General features: G+C 44.9%; 2 protein-coding genes across 2 annotated transcripts; both read right to left on the bottom strand.

Moving 5' to 3' along the window:
* Positions 1-795: 795 nt before the first annotated feature.
* LOC127196674 (uncharacterized) lies at positions 796-1524 on the bottom strand. Its single transcript, XM_051154524.1, has one exon. It carries the CDS (start codon positions 1522-1524, stop codon positions 796-798), a length of 729 nt encoding a protein of 242 aa, XP_051010481.1.
* A 16135-nt stretch (positions 1525-17659) lies between these two features.
* On the bottom strand, positions 17660-25850 carry Maip1 (matrix AAA peptidase interacting protein 1). Its single transcript, XM_051153841.1, has 5 exons — positions 25251-25850; positions 22023-22094; positions 21507-21633; positions 19959-20106; positions 17660-17984 (listed from the first exon to the last, which is right to left on the bottom strand). Exons 1-5 carry the CDS (start codon positions 25698-25700, stop codon positions 17906-17908), a joined length of 876 nt encoding a protein of 291 aa, XP_051009798.1. The 5' UTR covers positions 25701-25850; the 3' UTR covers positions 17660-17905.
* Between the last annotated feature and the right edge of the window lies 1 nt (position 25851).

The raw sequence follows: 25851 nt of genomic DNA, 5'->3' as shown, positions 1-25851 counted from the left end.
AGGTCTGCCTGGACTGCATAGTGAGCTTGAAGCTAGCTTGGGTAACTTAGACTGTAACTCAAAATAAAAACCTAGGGGCTGGGAAGACAGCTCAGTACAAAGGCCCTGTTATCATCAAGGCCTGAGTTCAATCCCCAGGATCTGCTTTTTCAAAAGCTGGGTGTGGTGACAGACTTACATCCCAGCACTGGGGCGGGGGCCGGGGCCTGGTCCCTGGGGCTTGCTGGCCAGCCAGTCTAGTCTCCTTCAAGAATTCCAGGCTAGCGAGAGCCTTTGTCTCAAAAAAGTAGAAGGATGGATGGTACCTGAGGAAAGACAGTTAAGGTTGCTTCACACTTGCACGTGCGTGTGTACCCCTCCCCCACACATAGCAAATTCACATTTTAAAGATGGGCTACAGATATATCTTCTTAATGGTAAAGTACTTGTGTAGCACATCTGAGGCCTTGGATTCACTCCCCACCCCCACATAAATAAATAAATAAGTTATTTAAAAAATAGAAGAGGAGGAGAAAGAATAGGAGAAACAAATTATTGAGAACACGGTCACAACAGTCAGAAAGAGTATCAAAGAAGCTCGACCTAAACCCATTGCTTCTGTGTGTCCAGGTGCGTGGTTTGGTAGAATCTGTTCATGGTGAAGAGCAAAATGTTAATTTCCTACTCTTTCACTAACTTGTCAGTCACATAAAAACCACACAATCACTTATAAATACCCATAAACAAGCACAAACACACACTTAGCATGTGCCAGGGATCAAAGGCTCTGTGTGTATATTAAGTGATTTAACCCTTTCAGAAACCTGTGAGGAACAAAACCATTAAGAAATTCATCACCATCACAAAACAGGCCAGGACTGAGGCCCGCAATCTCATGTTCACCTCATTACCGAGCCTTGCGGCCCACACACTAATGCAGGGCCCCAAAGCCAGGCACCATTCTACATTCATAAAATACAGAAGGAAATAAGGTGGAGGCTCCCTGTCACCTGTGTCCACAGGTGGGCACCCCATGTTATCTCTGTCCACAGCTGGGTACCCCCTGATACCTCTGTCCACAGGTGGGCACCCCATGTCACCTCTGTCCACAGGTGGGCACCCCCTGACACCTCTGTCCACATGTGGGCACCCCCTGACACCTCTGTCCACAGGTGGGCACCCCATGTCACCTCTGTCCACAGGTGGGCACCCCATGTCACCTCTGTCCACAGGTGGGCACCCCATGTCACCTCTGTCCACAGGTGGGCACCCCATGTCACCTCTGTCCACAGGTGGGCACCCCATGTCATCTCTGTCCACAGGTGGGTACCCCCTGATACCTCTGTCCACAGGTGGGCACCCCCTGACACCTCTGTCCACAGGTGGGCACCCCCTGACACCTCTGTCCACAGGTGGGCACCCCCTGTCACCTCTGTCCACAGGTGGGCACCCCATGTTATCTCTGTCCACAGGTGGGCACCCCCTGTCACCTCTGTCCACAGGTGGGCACCCCATGTCACCTCCATCCACAGGTGGGCACCCCATGTCACCTCCGTCCATAGGTGGGCACCCCCTGACACCTCTGTGCACAGGTGGGGACCCAGAGACCAGCAACACTAGACATTCTCAGCCCACTGCTTCCTCCCTGCCAAGAAGTGAAGCGAGGCGACTAGTGTTGCTTGGTGGCCTCTCCTGCAAGGTGCTGGGACTCTGTGAGAGAGCACACATGTTCTGCTCACCCTCTAGAAAGAAAGACTCTCCTACATGGTTGTATGCCCTGGCTGCACAAAGTTAATATAAAACAATATTATATGAAATACTATACAATGCCAGCTCAGCATAGGCTTTTAGTCTCATCACTTATTTTCCAGTTAAGCATTAGGTAGGAATTGGAAAGAAAGGAACCAATAGGTTCTTTGTTTCATTTTTTTCTCCCTCATTTAGGAAAATCTGCTGCTTCTTGTTTGTGCCAGGTAGCTCTCTGGCCATATCCACATTGAATTATAGCCCTGTGTATTAAATTTGGAAGAAGATAACACTTCTTTTTATTGCTCTGCTTTCTCTCGTTTTTATTATATTTCCTGTTCAACTGAAATGTTCGGTCTAGAAGAAGCCTTTGAGATGAGCTAATATTGTCACAGCGGAATGTCAAAAACTTGCCTGAGGACACCCAGCTGGTGAGACCCTGAGCAGCCATCTGAACTATTTGAGCTTCACCTAAAGTGACAAGATTGGGACTGCTATAGCAAACCGTGATCTTGGTGTGGAGCCTCCCCGCCAGGCTCCCCTCCCCCCATATTTTTCCGCAAATGAAAAGCCTACTGTCCGTTTCAACAAGGTAACTTTTGGCAAGCTGGGGATAGGTACACTGCTGTGTGACATGACGTCATCAAGTCTCTGACACTGTTACCACAGTGAGTGAAGTTCACCGTGGTGGGGCATCTCTGAAACCCAGACACCCGAGGGCGGGGCATGTGGTATGGATGAGTAGGGCTGACCTGAGCCAGAAGGACTGGAATGACGTCATATAAGGAGTGTTTCCTTTTATTAGAAATGGCTCAATGGGGCTGGAGAGATGGCTCCATGGTTAAGAGCACTGCTTGCTCTTTCCAGAGATCCTGAGTTCAATTCCCAGCAACCACATGGTGGCTCACAACCATCTCTACTGGGATCTGATGCCCTCTTCTGTAGATAAAGCACTCATACGCAATAAATAAAATAAACAAATCTTTAAAAAAAAAAAAAAGAAAGAAAGAAAGAAAGAAAGAAATGGCCCAGTGAATAGAAAGAATTGTGATCCTGAGCAAAGCGGCAGGCCTGCTCATCCCGAGCACGCGGCTATGTGAGCGCTTTGCGCAGTCACTCTGGCTGATACAACTGCCCCTGATACGATCGCCTGGGAAATAGAACGCTTGCTCTGAAGACGAAATGTTTGCCTGAGAGCAGGCTCTCCGCAGCTCATCTGAACAGCTGTGGATCCTTGCAACTGCCTGACCAGGAGTGAAAGTGAAGAGAGCAAGGCCAGGCACCCCTGAGGCTACAGGAGTTTAGGAGGCTCCTTTCTCCCTTCCCTCCTGCCGGTAAGCAGTAGGTTCTGTGGAAATCCCTTATTCCCTTTGACAACACAGCTACCTCAGGTGACTCCGGGTCTCCTCAGCCCACGACAGCATCACTCCAGCGTCTGCCCTATATTCCTTCTATGTGTCTTCTGCTCTTCTCAAAAGGGCACCAGCCATTGGACTCAGGACTCACCCTATTTTAGAATGCTCTTCTTTCTACGTGATACGTACGCAAAGACCCGAAAGAGATCAGGTTCTCAGTGTCCAGGTGGGTACCAGATTTGGCTGGCATTGCCAATACTCAGTGGTTAAACGATCTCATGCAGGACTTGCTCCCCACCGGTCTTTAGTAAATATGAGGGTATCCTGTGGGTTTTTTGTTACTCTGCCACTCCAGACTCTGTTGATGTCTTTTTAGGGAATTGGAGGCGCAGCAGTTAGAATGAGAATGCATCCCACCCCATCCCAGGTATTTGAATACACAGCCCCCAGCTGGTGGCACTGTGTGGGGAGGCTTAGGAGGTGTGGTCTTGCTCCAGGAAGTATGCCGCTGAGCCTCAGGCAGTTTCCGGTTTCCCTATCTTGATGCTTAAGGTTGCAGTTCCGTGTGTGAGTTTTCAGCTTCCTGTCCCTCCTCCAGCCATGCCTACTGCTTATTGGGTGCCATGGCTCCACTTTGCCTCAGGGACTTTTACCCCTCTGGACTTGCGAACCAAAACAAACTCTTTCCCTTAAGTTACGTTGTTGTTGTTTTGTTTTGTTTTTTGAGACAGGGTTTCTCTGTGTGTAGCCTTGGCTGTCCTGGACTCACTTTGTCAACCAGGCTGGCCTCGAACTCACAGCGATCCACCTGCCTCTGCCTCCGAAGTGCTGGGATTAAAGGCATGCGCCACCACCGTCCTGCTCTCCCTTAAGTTACTTTGGTCACCGTAGTTTATGCAAAAGAAAAAGAAAACAGGTTGGCTTATAGCTGGAATCAGAGAGGCTGGAGAGCAACGGGGGATGGAGACAGTGGAAGACCCAGCTGGGAAAACAGTTCAAAAAGTGTTAGGTAACATTCCTCCAGTGGACTTGTTTGGTTCCTGTGGTCTCCATGACAACCCTCAGGAAAATGGACACTGCCCCTGGCCCCAGGCTGGCTCTGTCCAATTAGAGTGACGTCTCCTACTTGGGAGAAAGGAAACATGACGACAGGAAAGAAACTGTGTGTAAGAACGTGTCTTCCTCTTCGACTGAATGTATTTCAGAATATTTAAGGGGGGGAGGAAGAGAAGATTCCAGAGGCAACACCGCCAGGGTGCTCAGGGCTTCTCGCTGAAAAGGAAGTCATGCTCAGTGATTTTTGGAGATTCCTGGGTCCTGGCAATAAATCAAGCAGAACAGCTGAAAGAGCCGAACCTCTTCCTTCCCAGGGCCAGGATGGCAGGCGTCCTAGACACAAAGAAAGCTTTAGTTAGTAATATGATCTGAATATACCAGACTCTCACCCTGAGGTTAAACTGTATTATGCCAGGCGACATAGCAAACAGTTTGCTGTGGTAAAGATAGAAGGAGAAGAGTTGAGTCAAAATTACTGAGCACACACACACACACAAAATCTTTCACGGTCTCCAGAGACTGTTCTGTTGCCTTGTAGCTGGATGCGCTTGGTCCTGTTTTAAAATTATGGACCTGCTGCCAGACAGAGTGGTGAGGTCTGTGGGCTGCTTTTCATGAAGAATGCTTTAAAGTAAATACACTTAAGAACTAAAACAGTCCGTAACGATTCAAAGCCAGCCAGTGGTATCAAAAGGTAGTTATTAAAATGTCAAAACAAAACCCACAGAATTGTGATATGGTTCTCTGTGTACTTCTTTATTAATGGGCTGAATAACAAGAGGCGGCAGCAGGTTCTACAGCTACTGAAATTTTAAAGCAATGAGGCGCATAAGCAGTATTTCTAGCTATCCGGGGTGGGATCTGCAAATGTCTGTGACTGCTGCCTTCACAATCGAATCAAAATTCTAAATTGCAGCTGGAGGTGTATGCAGACCACCATGATGGTTTCCCCGACTCGAGTTCTCGGAATTCTATCCGCGGAGATTTGTGTCCTGCCCCAGTTTCAAAGCTGCACCATATTAACTTCACGGGCACCCAATTTTTGGTGGGCTTCCGCCAGGTAGAAGAGCGGCAACCATTATCTTAGCAAAGGCTGCCCCCTGCTGGCCAAAAGATTCAGGCTGTTCACTTAATTGGTTGTGTTCGAAAACAATGGGTCAGGCTATTAATTCACTGATTCGCATCAAGAAATGGACCAGGAGGCTACTTGTCAACCCGCCCCATAGCATCCAATCAGTACAGATTTAAAAGCCCCCTTTGGCTTAGCAGGCAAACGCTGATGGCTGGTACTGCCGGCCATTAGCAAAAGGGACAAGATGCCAGCGTGGCAGGCTGTTCCCTGAGGAGCCCGCTTTCCTCAATTCTGATCAGTAACAGTGAAAATACAGATTGCTTAAAGGTTAGATTTCCCAGTGGGCTTGTCCGACCAAGGTCTTTTGGGTCTGCCTGCTTTCAGCGCTTGACGCTTGGAGCCATATGGAGAGGAAGAAAAAGGAATTTAGAACTAGCCGTGTGCCAGACACCACCAGCTAAGTATTTTCACATGTGCTGTTGGTGTTTAATTCCTAACACAGCCCTGGGTGTTACTGTTATGATGAGGACTGAGAGGGATAACCAAGGCTTAGGAAGGCAAGTCCACACCATCATGTGGAATACATGCCTGCATTGGGGAACCTGCTTGCTTCCCAGTTTCTGCGCTAATGGGTAGGTAGGCAAAGATTCACACAGCAGTGCCCACTCCTTAATAGGAATGTTCTGCCTGCAGCCTGTAGCCTGATTCAAATCCCAAACTTTACCAGTGGCCTAAACCTACATAAGTTTGTAAATCGTTCCATGCCCCCCCCCCCTTTCCCATCCCCAAAGCGAAGAGGACAATGACTCCTCTGGAAGGGTGCTTGACGGTAGGCGCTCGGTAAACGGCTACTATTTATTGTAAGACAATTTTGCTTCTAGTGTTGAAAAAAGAGTAATCTCTATGCCACTCAAAGGGACACATGGATAAAGCAGAGTCATTCAGCAAAGTAATTTTATTTATTTATTTATTTTTATTTATTTATTTATTTATTTTGGTTTTTCGAGACAAGGTCTCTCTGTGTTAGCCTTGGCTGTCCTGGAGTCACTTTGTAGACCAGGATGGTCTCGAACTCACAGCAATCCGCCTGCCTCTGCCTCCCGAGTGCTGGGCTTACAGGCATGCGCCACCACGCCCGGCTTTTGTCTTTATCCCCGGAGTAGGTGGTGACTGTCTCAGCACATTGGTAAGGGCTGGGCTTCACTGAAGCTTCTGGCCACCTTGAGAGTGGCCGGCATGGCTCTGGCAGGCCGTGCCCCTCTCCTCTACCCTCTCTGCCTTGCTAGAGCCATTAGATTACATTCCTAAAGCTAGCCACCAAGGTCTGTTAGGCCACATCCCGAGGCTGACCACCAAGGTGCAGCTATCAAAGTATTGATGTCCAGTAATCAAAAGCCCCCTTTGGCTTGCCTAATTAACACGCCCAATTAAAATTAAACACCTCATCCTAACATGGGGTTTCCCATTTTACCTTTATAAGCTTCCATTTGCCTCTCTATCCAGAGTCAGTCCTCTGTGATCCCACACAGATGCTCCTTAACCCTCTCCTTTGTTTCTGTCCCTTCTCCTTTGTCCCTTATCTCCTGTCTTTGTCACTTATCCCTGCCCTCTGTCCTCCAGGAGAAATCAACTTCCTTTGGGTTGAGAACTTGGTCTTGGGGTGTCCTGAGCCAATACTTTTCTCTCTCTTCTTCCCAGCCAGGCATAGTGCTGCAAAGAGGAAGGGGGGAGGGGTGTTGAGGAAACATGGGGCCTTGTTGGGGCTGACCAACTCTGATAGAAAACAAAGTCTTTCTCACACTAGCAGCCACCATAGCAGCTAACTGTTCAGATGAGGGCTTCTTCATGTTTAGCACTGTCTGGACGTTTTGGTTGTCACTAGAAAGGTGTCTAAGGGTCAAAGGCTAGGACAGTGTTAAATATTATACAGAGCTCAGGACAGGACTCCCCACAGCTCCCAGGAAAGAATTACGTATTCTCAAATGTCAGTAACCCTGTCCTGCATGGAACACAGTTAGGTAGAACACGTACAATGAGGTGCTGAAGGGAAACTCTAAGGGGTGCGCAGCAGACAGGGACAGGTGGATAATAATGACCAATAGATGGAAAGTTCCCGAACATGCTAGGGTGCAATGACTGGCGGAGATTGCTTTGTCTTTGGTGGCCAGGAAAGTCTTCTCAGAGGAGGTGGAATGACAGGATGTGACCAGCCCTGGATGACCTGGACAAAGGGCACAGCAAGGAGAACACAGTTCCAGCCAAGGAGCTCGGTAGGGATCCAACTAGGATTGAGGCCCAGGAAGAGGGAGAGGAAAAGTCCAAGATAGATCCAACATGGCCTCATGTGCTGGCTTCCATTGGACAGTGCTTCTGCTTGACAGGGCTGCAAAGGCAAAGCCTACCTCAAAGTACCCCATGCTAAATAAAATATGTGGACTTGGTATCATTTTAAACTGTTTTAAGAGATTTTTTTTTCATTGCTTTCCTTTCGGTTGTTTGTTGTTTTTCTTTAAAAGGCAGTGATCGGAAATGTCTTTCTTAGCTGTGAATTGATTGACAAGGTCAGTTTTTGGACTTGGTTGCTTCTGGCTTGAGGTGAAATCACATCGACACTGTGGTCTAAAAGGGGCTATTCAGACGTTGTGGGATAAGAACATTAAAAAGAGGGGAAAAGAACACAGTCCCGCGTGGACAGCTGGCACATAGGCCCTTTAGCCTTTCTTTCCTTGCCTTGGTTCAACTTCCTGGACTATGAAGCTCTGTCTGCCACTGTGTGCTATGAGGACAGGGTCCTTCCCTAAGAAAGACAGAAAGACGGCGGTGACTTTGTGGATTTGGTACACCAGCCCAATGCATCTCTGCTTGGGACTTGCTCTTGTATCAGAGAATGACGTCTATCTTACTTAAGTCACCATTTTGTGTGTGTCTGTGCACGTGTGTGCACGTGTGTGTGCGTGTGTGTGTGTGGTGTGTGGTGTGGTGCGGTGTGTGTGTGTGGTGTGGTGTGCGGTGTGTGGTGTGGTGTAGTGTGTGTGTGTGTATGTGTGTGTGTGTGTGGAGTGTGTGTATGTGTGTGTGGTGTGGTGTAGTGTGTGTGTGTGTGGTGTGTGTGTGTAGTGTGTGTATGTGTGGTGTGGTGTAGTGTGTGTGTGTGGTGTGTGTGGTGTGTGTGTATAGTGGGTGTGTATGTGTGGTGTGGTGTAGTATCTGTGTGTGGGGGTGTGTGTGGTGTAGTGTAGTGTGCGTGTGTGTGGTGTGGTGTGCGGTGTGTGGTGTGGTGTAGTGTGTGTGCATGTGTGTGTGGTGTGTGTGTATGTGTGTGTGTAGTGTGTGTGTGTGTGTGTGGTGTGTGTGGTGTAGTGTGTGTGTGATGTGTGTGTGTATGTGTGGTGTGTGTGTGGTGTAGTGTGTGTGTGTGTGGTGTGTGTGTGTATGTGTGTGTGTGTGTGGTGTGTGTGTGTATGTGTGTGTGTGTGTGGTGTGTGTGTGTGTGTGTGTGTGTGTATGTGTGTGTGTGGTGTGTGTGGTGTGTGTGTGTGTGTGGTGTATGTGGTATATGGTGTAGTGTATGTGTGTGTGTGTGTGGTGTAATATATGTGTGTGGTGTGTGTGTGTGTGTGTGTGTGTGTGGTGTGTGTGTGTGGTGTGTGTGTGTGTGTGTGGTGTGGTGTAATATATGTGTGTGGTGTGTGTGTGTGTGTGTGGTGTGGTGTAATATATGTGTGTGGTGTGTGTGTGTGTATGTGTGTGTGTGGTAGTGTTTTGAGATCAGGTTTTGCTGTATAACCCTGACTGGCCTCAAATTCATAATGTAGTCCAGGCTGCCCTTGAAGAAGTCATAGCAATGCTGCGCCTCAGCCTCCCACGTTCCAGGAGTGAGGCCCCGGTCTCAGTTTCAGTTGACAGTTTTAAAAGCTTCAGTTTCACAGTCACAATTAACACCAGCCATTTTCACAATCTGTCTATATTATGGGATTAAGTGACCAAGACTAAACATTCATATCAGGTTCTTAAAAATCATTATTTTTAAAACAGTGAACAATTTATAGTCAGACTGACATTGTGTGGTGTGTTATAGGAACAGTTTTGGCATCACACTGTGCTCCCTAATCTAAGGGTGTTTTATTGACCTGGGCATATCTCACTAAACAGGCCTGGGATTCAAGTTGTCTTTGGCCTTTTTCTTCACAGCTTTCGAGTCCTGGCATTACCTACCAGATGAGAAAGTTCCTTTTGTTCCTGAGCCTCCTGCCACCCTGGTGCAGTGGTGGCTTCCCAGGCACGTGATAAACTGTTCTTACTGCATGGCTGACAGGCTGTCCTTTAGTCAGAGTAACTGCTCACGTGAGACCTGTCAGAGTTGTATGTTGTATGTTTCGTGTACTGCAGTGCCGTGCAGTGACTGTCCATTAGCCTGTGATCACAGTGGCAGATAACCACCACTGCACACAGGCCAGAGGTGGCTTCCCAGACAGACAGTATGGGCCCCAAATAAAGATTTACTTTTGCTTTGATCTGTTGCTTTAGGGTTGTTATCATTGTCTGTGTACTGTCCTGATGTACTTTAGAATCCGAAAACAGCCTTCTGAGATGATGGGCAGTGAGAGAGACAGAACGTTGTAGGCTTTATTTCCAGCCAAGGCCACAGAAATGTGAAAAAGCCTCCTCGACTTTGCCTCATGTCAATCTTTTAACGTGACTTTAACTTTCATTTTAATGGAACAATTTGTTACATCTTTGCTACAAAAGTATGGCAATAAGCAAAGCAAGGCTCCCCGCCTTCAGTGACTCCAGAGCCTACCAAGCTTAGTGCCCACACTGAGGACGTTTGGATTCTATGCACAGTTAGCTCCACCATGTGGTTATTTGGAATAAATGACATTTATTACCAATCATAAAAGCAAGGTCACATATCCAACACCATATACTTCCTGAGAAAGGGATTGTACTTAGTTTAAAAAATATTTCATCCAGCTTGCTAGGACATCAAAGGAAGAGTAAGAGGAATGTCTCCTGAATTAGAAAGTTCTGGAGAAGAAAGAGCTACAATGTGCCCTCAGCTTCCGTCTCCTTTGTTCTACCTGCAGGGCCTGGGAAGACATCGGGTGGCATTGTTATAGACCGTGGGATGATAAAGTCAGAGTTAGCGTTCAGGGAGCCATGTGGGAGGGATTGTTCTAAATATAGTTAACAGAAGTAACGTCAGGCTGTCCACCTTGTCCTCTCCAGGGGAGCAATCTCTTACACATTTAAATGATTGAAAATTTTATCCCATTGAAAAGAAGCCAGGGCGCATTAGGGAAATCACCTATTCCAGGTCCGTGACCAAAAAAAAAAACTAGGATGTGGGTTTTTTTTTGTTTTGTTTTGTTTGTTTGTTGGTTTGTTTTAATGCCAGAAAACACAGTACTACTCAAAAGCAAGCAAACACAATGCCAGGTCACATCAACCTTTTAATTTGTGTACAGATAGGTCCCAGCTCCCACTGGAGAGCTAGGAAATACATAAGCATCCACATGAATGACTATAATTAATACTACATTTACTTAAAACCTTCAAAAGTTTTAGCAATAGTGAAAAAAATCAAAATAGGGCCATTTAAAAAGAAGACTGTAGAAAAGAGTGTAGAATTAATGAATCATTATTTTGCGAACAGTAACTGCACACTGATCTTGTATATTGATTTCTCGCTACTGAGGTAACAGACTCTCCCAGTGTGGTCATTTATCAGGACATAAACCTCTCTTTTTGCAGCTCTGGAGGCCACAAGTTCAAACCCGCTTAGCACGCTGCTTCCTTCATGAGGCTCCGGGGACCTTGTTCTTCCTTTCCCTCGACTCTCAACGTCTCACGCCTTTCTAGCCTGTGCCTGGGTCATCGCACGGTCTTCCACCCTGACCCTTTTCCCTCCTCCTTATAAAAACACCACTGCGCACACTGAGGCCACAGACGGGAACCAGGTAACGCGAGAGCGATCATGGGAACACACCTGTAAAGCCTCATTGTTTTCAATGAGAGGAGGAGCCACAGGCCTGAGGAGCAGGCATTGGATGCGGCTGTGTCGTGATAGCATGTGGATGTTAATTTCCCACCACAGCTTTATGGTCCGTCGCTTGTGAGTGGAGTACCTAAAAATATATCGAACTGCTATTTATACGCCTATTGTCAACTGCAAACGAGAAAACTGGCTTTCCCAATTAAGGATTCTCATTGTTAGCACCTCAGAGATGGGATAATGAATTCCATAGCTTAACTTAACTTAATCTAGCGTAAGGTGCACACGTTACATATATTCTTGCCAATTTTTAAAATGTAGCACCTAATCGAGTTAGCTTTAGTTCCAACTTCCAAGTAACAGAAATGGTTTCATAATAAAATGATCATGTGCAGTCATTCGGGAAGTGGAGAAATCTGTAGGCCTACAACCCCAGATTCCTCCTAATTACAAAGAAAAAAAAAGAATAATCTAAATTTGTTAAAAGATCTAAAAGGACATTGTAAGTCATTTTAAAGATAGTATAATTTTAAGTGGCTTAAGTATTACATAATATGGAATTATTACTTTTCTTATGCTATACAGGATATCATCCTTTCTTGGAAAATACAGGTCTAAGTATTCAGAATTAAGGTATTTAACAAGATTCTCTTGAAGTCAGGCAGTAACCAACTGTGAGAAATCCTATTGTCCTGGGAATTTGATCACAGTCTCCTCTAGTTAGCATAGTCTGTTGTAGAAGGAATATCTTGTGTATTGTATGGGTATAGCACCTGTGGATAATAAATGTGGTGGCCTATAGCATAGTCAGGAAAGAGGAGGTGGAACATCCGGCAGGCAGAGGGATTCTGGGATAGAGACAAGTGCAAGAGATTCAGCCAGCAAGATGGGAAGAGGATGGGGACAGGGTACCTGAGCCCAGGTAACCAGCCACATGGCAGAACATAAGTAAGTATAAATGGATTAGTTTAAGTAATGAACTAGTCAGAGAAGAGCCTAGCTATATGGCCTACATATTTGTAAATAATATTTCGAGTCTCATGAGTTATTATTCCGGGAGCTTAAGGTCTAGGGAGGAAAAACCTCCTACTGCAGCCTGCCTTATTTGATCAGCTGGGGATTATAATAGAGACCCCATATGCTATTTTAAAAATATGAGACCATCTTAGTTACTGTTGTATTTATGTGATAAAACATGATGACCAAGGCAACTTACAGAAGAAAGTTAATTCGGGGGCCATGGTTCCAGAGGATTAGAGTCCATGACCGCCATGTCGGGAGCATGGCAGCAGCCATGGAGCTGGAGCAGTAGATGAATGCTTTCGTCCGGTCCAGAAGCAGGAGGCAGAGAGCAAATTGGGAATGATATGAACTTTTGAGATCTTGTAGCCTACCCCAAGGCCACATCTAACTCCTCCCAAACAATTCTACCAGCTGGGACGAAGCGTTCAAACGCATGGACCTATGGGAGCCATTCTTACCCAAGCTAGTAAAGAGACCAAATTCCACAGGGCCAAAGCTACTCTAGATAGTGCCTGACAACGCTTAATGACAACAACACAACAACAGCAACAACAACAACAACAACCACCCATAAAAGGATAAAGCAGAACCACAAGTGACCCTGGCTGATGCAAAATGAATCAAAAATGAAGAAAATGAAAACCGTTGCCAAGTCAAATTAGTCCAGGCTCCTAACAGATGGGTAGAGTCAATATACTGTCTTAGGCTTCTATGCCATGGGTTTGTTATGTGTGGTGGTTATCAGTTTGAGAGGACGTGGAATCTCCTTGGAGACAAGCCTCTGGGGGATCAATGTTGGTAAGTCATTAAGGTGGAAATTCCCACGCTAAAAGTGGGCAGGTCTACTCCCTGGGCTTAGGTCCTGGGCTGAATGAGAAGGAAGTGAGCTGAACACAGGTATCCGTTGCTTGTGGCCTCTTTACTGTGTTTGTAACATGACCAGCTGCTTCAAGCTCTCACGCTAATACCGGTGGCTGTGACAAGGTATCCTGACAAAAGCAACTGAAGGGAGAAAGGGTTTTTTTTTTTTTTTTTTTTTGGGCTCACAGTTCAAGGACATTATCATGGCGGGGCAGCTCCTGGTTACGTTGTATCTGCAGTACGGAAGCGGAGTGCCCATCTCCTTTCCGTGGTACTCAATCTAGGACCCCAGCCCAGGGAACAATGTCTTCTCACCTTCAGTATCCAATCTAGAAACTTCCTGTGCTCCACCATCCTGTCAAGTTCACAATATCACCACCACAAGGGCTTCTTAACCCTGACCAATCTTTATAATGAAATTAGTTGAGTGACTAAAGACTCCCCCAGTTATAAAATGCATGTTCTTGTACGCGGAAGAAACTAGCGGCTTTCAGAAACTGTTGCATCGCTATCTAAGAGGCCCTGGTCTCCCTGCTGCCCACGTTACCTAGCAGCGGCGGTCTCAAGTTGGCTTCTTTGTCTTTTGAATGTTATTCTAGGTACCTTTTATGGTGTTTTTCTCACACAAGACCATTTCCCAGGCTAACCTGATTTTCTACACCCCAAGAGTTTTTTTGGTCCTAAAGGAGATTTAATTTCCTTGAAATCGCAAGACCATGCATGATCTGGCCCGTAGCACTCCCCCAGCCCTGCCTCCAGCTTTACTGAAGTGTATAACTGACAAACAGAAATCCCTGACTGCAACTCACTTTCCTCATCCATTGGAAAACCTCTAGGGATGATGCATCCTGAAACTTGATAGCAAGTGATAATTGGCTGCAATTTTTAGTCCTATCCACCTTAGCTATTATCTTTTCCATTTCATCTGGGTGTACCCCGTCTATGATGTATTAAAGGAAATTACATGAACATTAAATCTAAATATAGAGGGAATATAGATTAGGTTTTTGATACTTTACAAAAATAGAATCACTTTATCTTATTTTTCTAAAAAATATTTTCTTACCATGAACTTTATTTAGTTATAATGAACACAAAATAATATAGCACAATCCTCCCATTTCAAGCTGACTTGAATCATAATTGTATAAAGATATGTTGTAACTACCACTAGCTGAGATACACCATTCTTATTACATCCCCAAACCTCCTTTGGAGACCCCAGCAATCAAAACTCCCCACTTACATCCCCGTGCTCTGATTTGATAATCTAGGGGCACCCACTGAGTTGTCATTTAGAGGCTATCGCTGCTAAAGCTCCTCAGAAACACACAGTGCAGCTGAGCACGCAGTCCTTTGGCTTGGCTCCCCATTTGTTGTACACTTCAGGCCTTTCCCGCCTGAAGGCGCTAAGGTGGGCGGCAACCAAAACTCTGCTGTATCCATGTACAGATCATTACACAGAGGAGAATTTTCTTTCACTCTTCTTGGGTAAATGTCTGAAGATAGAATTGAGTGACCCTGCGTTACTTTTTGTTGTTGTAATTAAACACCATGCCCCACAGAGACTCATGAGAGTTTATTTTGGTTTACAATTTCAGAGGGAGAGTCCGGGAAGCTGCCAAACATTCTTTCAAAGTGCCTGCACTGTTTTTGCCTTCTTATCGGCAATGTACAAGAACTCCGGGCACTCCGTGTCTTCAACAGTTCGTATCAGCAGTTTTGCTGGTTGGCACATAGTTTGAATGCTCCTGTGGGTTGTATGCATGGCAACCTGATCCCTACTGTAACTTACAAAGAGTGGAATTTAACCCTTAGCATTTGGAGGTAGGGTCTTGAATGAGGTCATTGGGGTGGAATCCCAACTGCATGGTGGCTTGTAGAGGATCAGACCAGCACCTGGTGCTCCTGGGTCTGACAGTAGTCCTTTAAGAAGGCATCACTGGAGGCAGCCACTTGTACCTGCAGAAATGACCCAAAAATAAAGCCAGAGGACTTAGCCAGTGTGGCGACTGCAATCAAGAGAAGGACTGAAGTGCAGTGGTCACATGCTAACCTGGTGAGTCTGTAGTGGGCTGTGCCTAACAGGACCAAAGTGCAGTGGCCACACACTAACCTGGTGAGTCTGTAGTGGGCTGTGCCTTATTTCTCTTCCCAACGACTCTGTGCCGCCCCAACTGCTGTAAAGTAATTTACTTCCAATCTTCTGTTCCGTGTCTGTCACACTGTTTAGCATTTCATTACTGAACTGTAAGGGTTCTTTATGCATCCTGGTTAAGGCTTTGTGAGACAGATGTATCTTGTAAGCATTTCCTCACATCCTGTGAACTGCGTTTCAGTTCTTATTGCTGTCTTTCAGAGAGCAATCTCAACTTTATTAAATCTCAGGTTAAGAATTTCTTTTCTGGTTATGTTTACCGCCACAAAATATCTGAATATCCCAAGACAACAAAATTTTGTTTCTTCCTAGAATGTCTACTTTTGGCTTTTTAAATCTATCATCCAATATTTCAATCTGAACTTTACACCAAGATTGTGTGAGAAAAGAGCTTAAGCCCTTTCCTGTATGAACATCAACTGTTCCATTTGCTGGAGTCTTTTCCTTGTTAAATTACTTTGCTGTTTTTGTAAAAATCAGTTGTCCTGGTACGTGTGGTTCAGTTTCTGAACTGTATTTTGTGCAATGGTCCTTAGCAAGTCTGACACGTATCAGTAACACTTGTCTATAGCTTCCCTCGGAGAGCCTTCTGTCCCCGCTTGGTACTCTGTGTCAGTGTTCAAAGATGTTAGCCACTGTTTCCCACTTATTTGAGCAAAGCATCATGTAGGTGCCTCTACCTTGGTTTCTATGTGTGGATACCCACTCCCCAGCCCCCAGCTCTTGCATTCCAGATGTTACTGCAATACTGCCTGGCTTCCGGCTAATCTCATTATCCTATCCATATGAGATTTTTTACACTATCCCCTACATGATGTATACAGGCAACTAAAAAACGCTGAGTGGGAGAAAAGAATCTCCCAGGGAACAGCATACCAACCGATTGTCTAATAGCAAATGGCCAGTCCTGAAAACAAGTAACATTCTACAGACTGCATTTAACAGCAATCAATGAAAAAAAAAAAAAAAAAAGGCCATGGATTTGAAAGAGAGCAAGGAGTTGTATATTGGAGAGTTGAAAGGGGGAAAGGAAAGGGAGAAATGACCTAGGGGAGGGGAATAGGATGAAAGCAGGAGGGAGGGAGGAACGGAAGGCTACAAGGGATGGGATAACAATTGAGATGTAACCTGAATAAATTTAAAAAACAAAAAAAGGTAAAAGTTTTTCTAATTGGTGAAAACTTTATACCAACAGAACCACGAAATTCAACAAGTGAGACAACATGTTTTTAAAATTACTTTTTTCTTTTACTTTTGAGATTATAATGTCTGTGACCTAGGGGGACCTCCTCCCCCACTATATGGCCACAGGTATCAAGTCTCATCCTGCTATCCTTCCTCTGAGTGCCACCAGGCCTCCCCCTAAGGGGAAGTGGTCAAATACAGGGCACCAGAGTTCGTGTCAGAGTCAGTCTCCGCTCTCTACTCAACTGTGGAGAATGACCTGTCCATTGGGTAGATTTGAGTAGGGGTTCGATGTTTACTGCATGTATTGTCCTTGGTGCAGTAGTTTGAGCAGAACCCCTGGGTCCATCATGATGTTCTTCTACCATTTTTTTTTTTCTCTTAACATTCTGTTTTTGTCTCCCTGACCAACATTTAGGAAGATGACCATCTTCACACAGTTGACTGAACCACTGTCCCATTCCTGATTCATTGTGTTTTCCTATGGTCAAGTTGGCTTTTTAAAATTAATTTGAGACATCAAGTGCTTAGTTCCATTAGGCGTTCTCACACATACACATCACGGCACTTTATTCATACTCATGTCCCCCCCCCCCCCCGCGTCTCCCTACCCTAGGCCCTCCCCAGCCCTTCTCCCCAACTTAAACTTCCCTTTCAGTTTCACATCACACGGGGTCTGTTATCCTCTTCCCCTTTCAGTACCCTTTCTATTTTCATGGCCTAGCCCAACACACACACATTTAAATCTAGACTCTGCAATATAAAACACTGCGAGTCTGACTTATTTCACTCAACACCATGATCTGCAATTCCATTCCTTTTCTTCAAATGTCATTTCTTTACAGCCAAAGAAAATCTCACTGTACGTATGTGCCACATTTTCTGCATGTATTCAACTGTCGATGGACATCCAGGCTGGCTCCATTTCTTTGCTGTTGTGGACAGTGAATAAACATGGATGGCCTACAAAGATCAAGCGGCTGTAGATCTACCCAGTCCTTCCTATCTGGACAGTGATTAAAATGCTCTAGGCTCAGTGGCTTGTAAAAGAAATCTTACAGAAACCTGGATCATTAGTTCAGAGATATATAGTAGTTTCAATAATTCACATCTATAAAACGAGTCTGTGACATATATACATATGTAACATTAGAATGACACTATGCAGGACACCAATGTGGTGCTGTGTTCTGTGCTTTACATATATACATATGTAGCGCTAGAGTGACATTAAACATTGGCACTATTGTGGTGTTGTATTTCGTATTTTACTTTGACCTCCTTTAAAGAACACTAGCAATCTGTGGAAAATGCTTTATTGTACCACGTCAATATACTGCAAGGAATATTTCCAAATAATACAAAAGTAATCCACAGACTTAATTGAATGAAAATCAAATCATCCAGAAACTTTTCTTCCTTAGTTTTTCACAGCAATTATTAACAGTTCACACCTGATTCCTTTCCAAGAAAGATTATTCTAGTAACTTTGAGTGTTCAATCCGTGCAATAGTCCAGTCAGGTTTTACTCCTTGAGTAAATTCCCTCTGAAATCTAGGAAAAACATTATAAGTATTTGATTTTCCATCATACAAATATACTCAGATAACTAGAAGTGACAAGCATAAATTAGAAAGAGTCTTAACAAGAATTATTCAATGGTTATGGTAGTCAAAATGTTTGCTCTTCAATCAGAACAATACCGTAAATACTACAGTACGCTCTTACCTATGGCACTTTCAATGCTTTGACCTACACTCAACAGCACTAGCCCTCAAGAGAAATTTGATCTTGTTATTAAATACTCACTAAAGCACATGCTTAATATGAGCAAAAGTGAGCTGGACTCTGTAACACGATCAGCACTTTAGATGCATGCAGCAAAGTCTGCTTAACAAATCAGTTACTGCTGTAGTGAAAACAGCGGGACTTGGTTCAGTCCATATATTAAATTAATCTTTAAAGCATAAGGCTCTAAAAAGGATGTGTCTGTGTGTGTGCATGTGCATGTGCGTGTGTGTGTGTAAGTGTGCATGTGAACGTGGGTGCTCACAGAGGTCAGAGACATTAGCCCTCCCCACAGCTGGGTCACAGGTGGCTCTGGGATCTTCTGTGAGAGCAGTATGTCCCCTTAACCACTGACCCATCTCCCCAGCAGCAAGGCCTGGTATTTTTGAATAAGCTTGGTCTTATCAAGAATATTAAGAGACAAAATTTAGTACTGATGATATAGATTTTTAAAAGAAGCAATTAATAGGTTTAAATTAAACAAGTATTTAATATCTAGAGGAAAATTTGGATAATTATAACCAAAGCATAAAAACAAAACAACAAAACATTTCTCAGGCCAGGCATGGTGGCATACTACTTTAATCAGAGACAGAGGCAGGTAGATCACTGGGAGTGCAGATCAGTCTGGTCTACACAGTGAGTTCTGGACAGTCATAGTGAGAATACATAGTGATTCCCTGTCTCCCAATAAACTAACAAACAAAAAACTTTTAGACAAATGAAAAGAAAATGCGTTCTTATATAACTAAGTGAAACAATATATTTTTCTCCTCAGGACTTTTTGGCATTTGTTTTGTTAATTTAAAATAAATTTATATATTACTAACAAAATAACAGTAGCATTCTCTTAAAGAGTGTATCTCCACTGACTTGTTTTAGCTGCTCACCTTTCCAAAAATTACAAAACAATAAAATAATAATAAAAATGTTTCTTGTAAATTTCTTTAAGGGCAGGCAGTGTCCCTTCCCTTGCATCTGACCTGGAATGATTAGCACATGAAAGATTAGAAACTGGTCTTCAAAATGGGGACTTAGGGTGTCTCTAGACACGCACTAACCCCTACAAATCCTATGACTGTTTTGTCAGCAAACTATAGCATAATAACGTTGCTTAGTTCTCTTTATGGGCTCATCAGTTTCCAAGTTCTTGGCATCCAGTCACCAGGCAAATGGTGTCACAAGTTAAACTAAGGCTGCAAGCCAAGCCTCAAAGTCCTAGAGAAAGAGATGCCAGGGAGGGCCAAGATGCCACACATGACAGCTGGTGCCACTGTGGGAACGATTCCTCTTGTCCCTGAGACCCTTGCTGATGGCAAGTGAGGCAGAGGAAGGCCTGGTTGAGCTTCCATAACTCAAGGTAGGGAACCACGGAAAAGCAATGACTGTTCAAAGCCGCTGATGTGGGGTTTCTGTTTTTTTCCCTTTCTGAAACAGGGTCTCTGTAGCTCGGGAACTCACTGTGTAGGCACGTTGGCTTTAGAATCACAGATCAGCCTGCCTCTCCCTCCTGAGGGTAGGATGAAAAGTCTGAGTTACCACGCCCAGCAGACGTACTACCACTTTGAAATTTTAACTCTCCTATCTCATATTCCATGTATCTTTATGACTTTTTTCTTCATAAATAGCTTAACAAATTTCAATTCTTTTGTTCCTAAAGCTCTCTGTAGTTTTCATACGTTGAGTCCACCTTCCTTCCATGTGCTGGACAAAGGAAACTAAATGCAGGGTCATACTTACTCATAACTTGCGCTAAGCAGTTGCTTAGTTTGTACATTCTGATCTCCCAGCTTCACCTGGAACACGCTGGCTCCACTTAAAGATTCACTGGGGATGTTGGCACTAGTCAGATACCAAAAGCACATCAGGATGTTAACGAACTTCCTTCCTTAGAAAGAAAACACACACATAAGCCAATCAGAATCACCTGTCAGCACGGGGACAAAATACAAGCAGAAACTTGTTGCAGATCAGACTTTGTGCGCACTCCAGTGTAGCTTAAAATACATGAATTAATATGCCTGTTTTCATTCCTGATAATTCTCCTAGGGCTTCTGCCCTCTTTGCAACCCAGTAACCAATGTACTGTGTGTTGAACATACACTTTACAGAGTGAGCCACATGGTGATTCTCAACTTACACCATTTCCTAAAATTAAAACAATCTTAAGCAAATCCTGTTGGGGGGAAAAGAGCCACATCTACAATTTTGCCCCCACTTCAACTGTTCTGAAGAAAAGCCTTTGTTCTTCTACCCGATTCTACTCTGTTGCCTCAAGTCTCCTAAAGCACATGTAGCTCAGCTGACAGCCGTGGAGCGAGGATGGAATGTGAAATGTTAGGGAAGAAGAAGTGATCACCACGGCACCTTCCAAGTAGTTCAGATGAACTTGCGTGTGAAATAGCTAGTGGAAGTCCTCCGCTGCCGCTGCCTTAAGGGATATAAGCAGAGGCTGCCTTTCCTGTGTGCCCGCCTTGTCATTCGTGCATACAAAAATCTGTAGATGGATTGATTCATCAGTGGACTTTCAGGTGTGCTGTTGGAAAATTCAGGCACTAGAAAAGAACCAGACAACCCCCAGCTCCTGCCAGCTTTACCACTGCTGCCTGACTCCGCCGAGGCAGTGTGTAATCGTTTTCCTTATCTGTCTTTATCGGATCCTCTCTGCTTTGGTTTTCTTTTATATTTTATTCCCTCCGTGTAACACACAGCTAGAAATATAACATGTCCAAGTGTTTCTTACACTTTAGGAAATCTGAAACATAAATATTTTTATGTAAGACATGGGAGCAGCCTGTCCTCAACAACTCATTTTCATCAAAACATGTGAGGAATTTCTTTCCTCTTGCTTTCTTTTCTTCTTTCTTTCTTTTCTTCTTCTTTTTTTTCTTTTTTTTGTGATAGGGTTTCTTTATGTAATACTGGCTGGCCTTGAACTCAGACATCCTCTTGCCTCTGCTGCAATTAAAGGCCTGAACCACTGTCCCTGAGCTTGGATTTTCCTGCTGTACAAACAGTAACCAGGCAAAGATCTACTACCAGGCACCAACTACATCAGGGTTAGATCTTTAAAACAGCAAATACAACACAGTATTTTTTTCTTTCTTTTCAAGTGCACATTTTTTATTACGTATACTGGGTTGATTTTGCAAACTAGCAAAGTGATACAGGCTGTGGAGGGCTACAAACATTGCTCACAGACATAATAAGTGCTCTGTCCTATGGTACTCACTGCTTTGGTTCACTTGAACAATTACTGGTTATGTAAGTTGCCTTGGCCAGAGTTACCTTTCTCATCATAGTAAATTGAGATGTCGCCTGTTGACGTGTAGACAATTTCATCTATGTCCGCAGCAAGTGCATTTTTATGGTTATCAGACAGTGAAGTGACCTTTTCTTTTAATACCTGAAGCACCTGAGTTGGGAAAAGAAACGCAGCAGTTTACTACTCACTCAGGTTTTAAAAAGCATTTTAAAAAGTGGTGTTTATCATGGAATTTTTTAAGACCTATTTTAAAAATACTTTACTTACCTAATAATCCTCAAAAATAAAACTGAAAGGCATCTAGTTATTCAGCGAGGTAACTCCTAGTAGAACATTATACGTAAAAACAACTGGAATGCATAACATTTACTTATCTATGCCGTTAAACGGCAGGAACCATGCCAACTTTTATGACTCAAAGTACCGTAAGGACAGACACTCTCTGCTGGCACACAGACTGTTTGAAAGCGTAAGGAAACTCTGCATATATCATTCTGCTGCAAGACCCACACACTTTTTAAGTTAAAGGAACACTTTACCTCTTTGGCTACAAGTTCTTCCAATAGATCGAATTTACACTGTGACAGCAACTTGGATACATGAGCAAAAGCCTTTGAAAAAAATACGAGGGTAAAGATGAAAGTTATCTCAAAAGACCATATAAAATACCATACAACATTCAGACTTCAATGGTTAGTGTAGCAAAGGTCTACTTTATTGTAGACATGATATCAAAAACTATTACAATAATGTTGGGCATGACTGCTTTTAAGTTGATTGACCTTTCTCAGCTGGGTTGGCCACAGATATAGTTGCAAACGAGCCAACTACTAATTATGAATCCGTTTTTAGGTCCTGGAACCTGACAGTATGTGGCATCTGGCCTGGATGCCTCACTTGTGTTTTAAAATGATGATGTGAACGACTGTAATGTGCCTCTTTATCCCTGACAGACAGCAGGCAGAGAGTAAGGCACCCTGGAGTCCAGACTGCACTGGAAGCCTGGAGACCTGGGGCATAGACGGAAGCTCTCTCGGATATGTAAGCTAGGGTTAGGAAAGTGGGCGAAAAAAGAGAGTTTTTAATCTGCAATGGCGAATCTCAGCCTGGAGTATGAGGCCTTATTTTAAGGAGAGGAAGAGAAACCACAAGTCTCCACAGCCAGCAATGACAAAAAGGCTGGTATACTCAGATCCCGCTTGCATTTTAGGAGCTTTCAGTCGGCTGAGGAACAGGTTCAAGACTTATTAGAGGATAAGAGCAGAAGGATATAAGAATCACACAGACCAGCTGTATACTCTTATCATGGAGGACCACAGAGGGCTCCCTAAAGTAGCTGAAACTTGAAAAACTGGCAGGAGAAAGAAGCTACCCAGGCCGGTGAGACAGAGAACCCTGCAGATTATTATTAGTTGAAGTGCCTTTCTGCCAGGCTCATGCTGATGCCCTAAACTCAAGGGCCTTACAGCAGGACTCCATGTAGAGACACCACCTTTAAAGAAGCGAGAAAATTAAAATGAGGTGGTCAGTGTCAGTCCTAATCCAGTATCACTGGCACCTTTGTGGCAGGAGGGGATGTGTAGAGATGCTACACATAAACATGTGCAGGGGCCTCAGAGAAAGCAAATCTTCTGATACCTAGCTATTGCAACACCTCTGTTCAAGCTATGCAGTCTGAGGCCCTCTGCTGTAATAGCTCTAGCAAATTACAATACAATGCAGATGACTTTTGAGAAAATGCACAGCTGGGTGATGGTGGTGCACACCTTCAATCCCAGCACTTGGGAGGCAGAGGCAGGTGGATCTCTAAGTTGGAGGCCAGCCTTGTCTACAAAGTGAGTCCAGGACAGCCAAGGCTACAAAAAGAAACCCTGTCCATGCCCTCACCCCCAAAAAGTGCTCAGGTCTCCCTGAACACTACAGAGGTACTCGGGGTCAGGGATCTTGTGTGTTTGGTAAGTTCCACCACGCAGTGTGAGTGGTGATCGGACAAGAGGAACCATAGCCATTATGCACAGGCCTCACCTCTAGTTTGTGTGGTCAAGATCATACCAGAGGAAACTGCCCTTGAAAGCAGGAACCATTCACAACGAGGCTACCTGGTGAGATCTCAGTAACACAAGAAAAGTCCATCTCAAGACACTTCTAGAAACAGCCCTCTTTTTCACAGAAAATACTGAACAACTTTACAAGAAAGCTCTAAGAAACAAGGGTAGTAAGAAGGCAAGTTAGACATACCACCGGGAAGTGCGGTCTGTAGTGCACTGTGTTTTGGTCGCATGTATGTCTGTATAGCACATGAGCACAGTGTGCCTTCTGAGGTCAGAAGACAGACTGAGATCCTCTGGAACTAGCTAGTTATGAGCTACCATGTAGGTGCTAGGAATCGAACTTAGGACCTATGGAAGAGCAGCCTGTGTTCTTTAGTCATTGAGCCATCTCTCCAGCATACTTTTCAACAGTGTGGTTACCAGCACACTAAGTTGAACCTCACAAAACTTGACTTCATCATGTCTAAACAAGGACTGGCCAGGGGCCCTTTCCGTTTTATGCTATATGATGATTTCCATTCAGGACACACACATGAACTAGTGTATCATGTATGAAAGATGATGTGGACTCACATATGGGCACTGCACAGTAGGTAGCAGGGTCACACCAACTACCTCTCCATGCACAAGCAACATAGAGGACAAAGACACTAGCAAGTTCACCCCAGCATGATTCTGAGGCAGGCATTGTCACTCAAGCGTGCTCCTTTTATTTTTGTGCAAACACATACATTAGCCAAGAGTTGACTCAAGGGATCAGGAGTTAACACTGACACTGATAACATGAGGTTGAAAACACTACTTTATAACAATTACATCCCATGACTTGGGTATAAATGGCTAGAATCTGGGAAAGAATCTGAATAAGTCAGGAGTAAAATTACACATACCAGGCAACATTGTTAAAGTGTTATGCTGATGGTCTACAGCAGCATGAATTTGACAATGAAGTATGACTTCCACTTTTTGTATCACTCAATAGTTCTGAAATGCTAGGGGTTGACAAACTAAGAGAATTGAAAGAAACATGAAAATACCGTTTCACCCTAGAAAAATGCATGTATGCACATCGTCTGTCAAGCATCTCAGGACTCAAGAGTGAGCATTCTAAGGGCTATCACTGCCCTTCAGAAAGAGCAAGATGGGGGCAAGTCAGAGTTAGGGACCACCAAAGCCCAGGTATCCCCAGGCGCCCCAGTCTGGGCACCTCACAGAGCAGCAGCCTCAGCAAACTCTTTGAAAAGGTGGAATTGTTCATTCCCAACTCTATTCTCACAGTCCTTGAAGGAATACAGGCGTAGAGATGGGGGGCAATGCGGCTCTGTCAAACAGCTAGTAGGAAGCTCTGCCTTTGTACCTGACATGGTATCTTATTTCCACTCTATTTATTCAACAAATACATATGAAGTGTCTACTATGTGTTCCTGGCACGGCCTTCTGAAAATTTCTAATTCTGGAAAAACCAGACCTACAAAAAGGCTAAATAGCTTTAAAACAGCAGGAACAAACAGGCTTGGAACTTAGGCCTTCACCCTAGTTTCTTAATTGAATCTCTCCTCCTTGACGGCCACGCAAGCACACCTAGATGCTTATTAGAAAGATTCGGTGTCTAGGTCACTACCAGCGTTGTTTAACTTGGATCGCAAATGCTAAACACTTGAGCATGTACGAGCTGACTGCACGGGGCGGACAGGTCAGTTAGGGAAGCGAACAAACCTGCTTTGCCCCCTCAGAGAACTCAGCGATACTGAACTCCTTGTCGAAATAGGCCCAGATAAGGAAGGCGTAAATTCGAGTCCGGACCCAGTTGATGGGATTGGAAAATCCCAGAATGATCATTCTGGTTTTCTGCCGTGGCTGGGGCTGCTCCTCGGTGCTGTAGCGGCGGCAGGGACCAGAGGGTAAGGAAGCGAGGGCTGGAGGAACTTCAGACCGGCCGAGCAGGGGCCGCCGGGGGCCCCAGGAACGCAGCGCCGGGCGTCCCCAGCCCCAAGTGCAGCGAGGAAGCGGGGCCGCGCTGGAGCCCAGGCGGCGGCGGCACAAGCAGCAAACTTCAGTCAGCGGCAGCCTCATCTCGGGGGAACCAAGAGTCCGGAGTCGGGTGATCTGGCCCGGTAGCGGCCGAGAAAGCAGGGGGAGAGGAAGGAGACGGGCGGCCAGCGCCATGTTTGTGACCTTTCACCTCGACTGGCTGTGCAGTACCGAAAGGAGGCCGGCGGGAAACCAGTTCGGCGGCGGCGGAGAAACGGAGCAAAAGCCGCCTGCTGCTGCCACCTCTGGCGAGTCCGCCATATCCCTGCTGTCGCAGCACGCTGCC

Source organism: Acomys russatus, chromosome 12 (genome assembly GCF_903995435.1).
Source record: "Acomys russatus chromosome 12, mAcoRus1.1, whole genome shotgun sequence".
Taxonomy (NCBI): Eukaryota; Metazoa; Chordata; class Mammalia; order Rodentia; family Muridae; genus Acomys; species Acomys russatus.
Note: the sequence above shows the minus strand (reverse complement) of the source record. Positions and strands in the feature narration are given on the sequence as shown.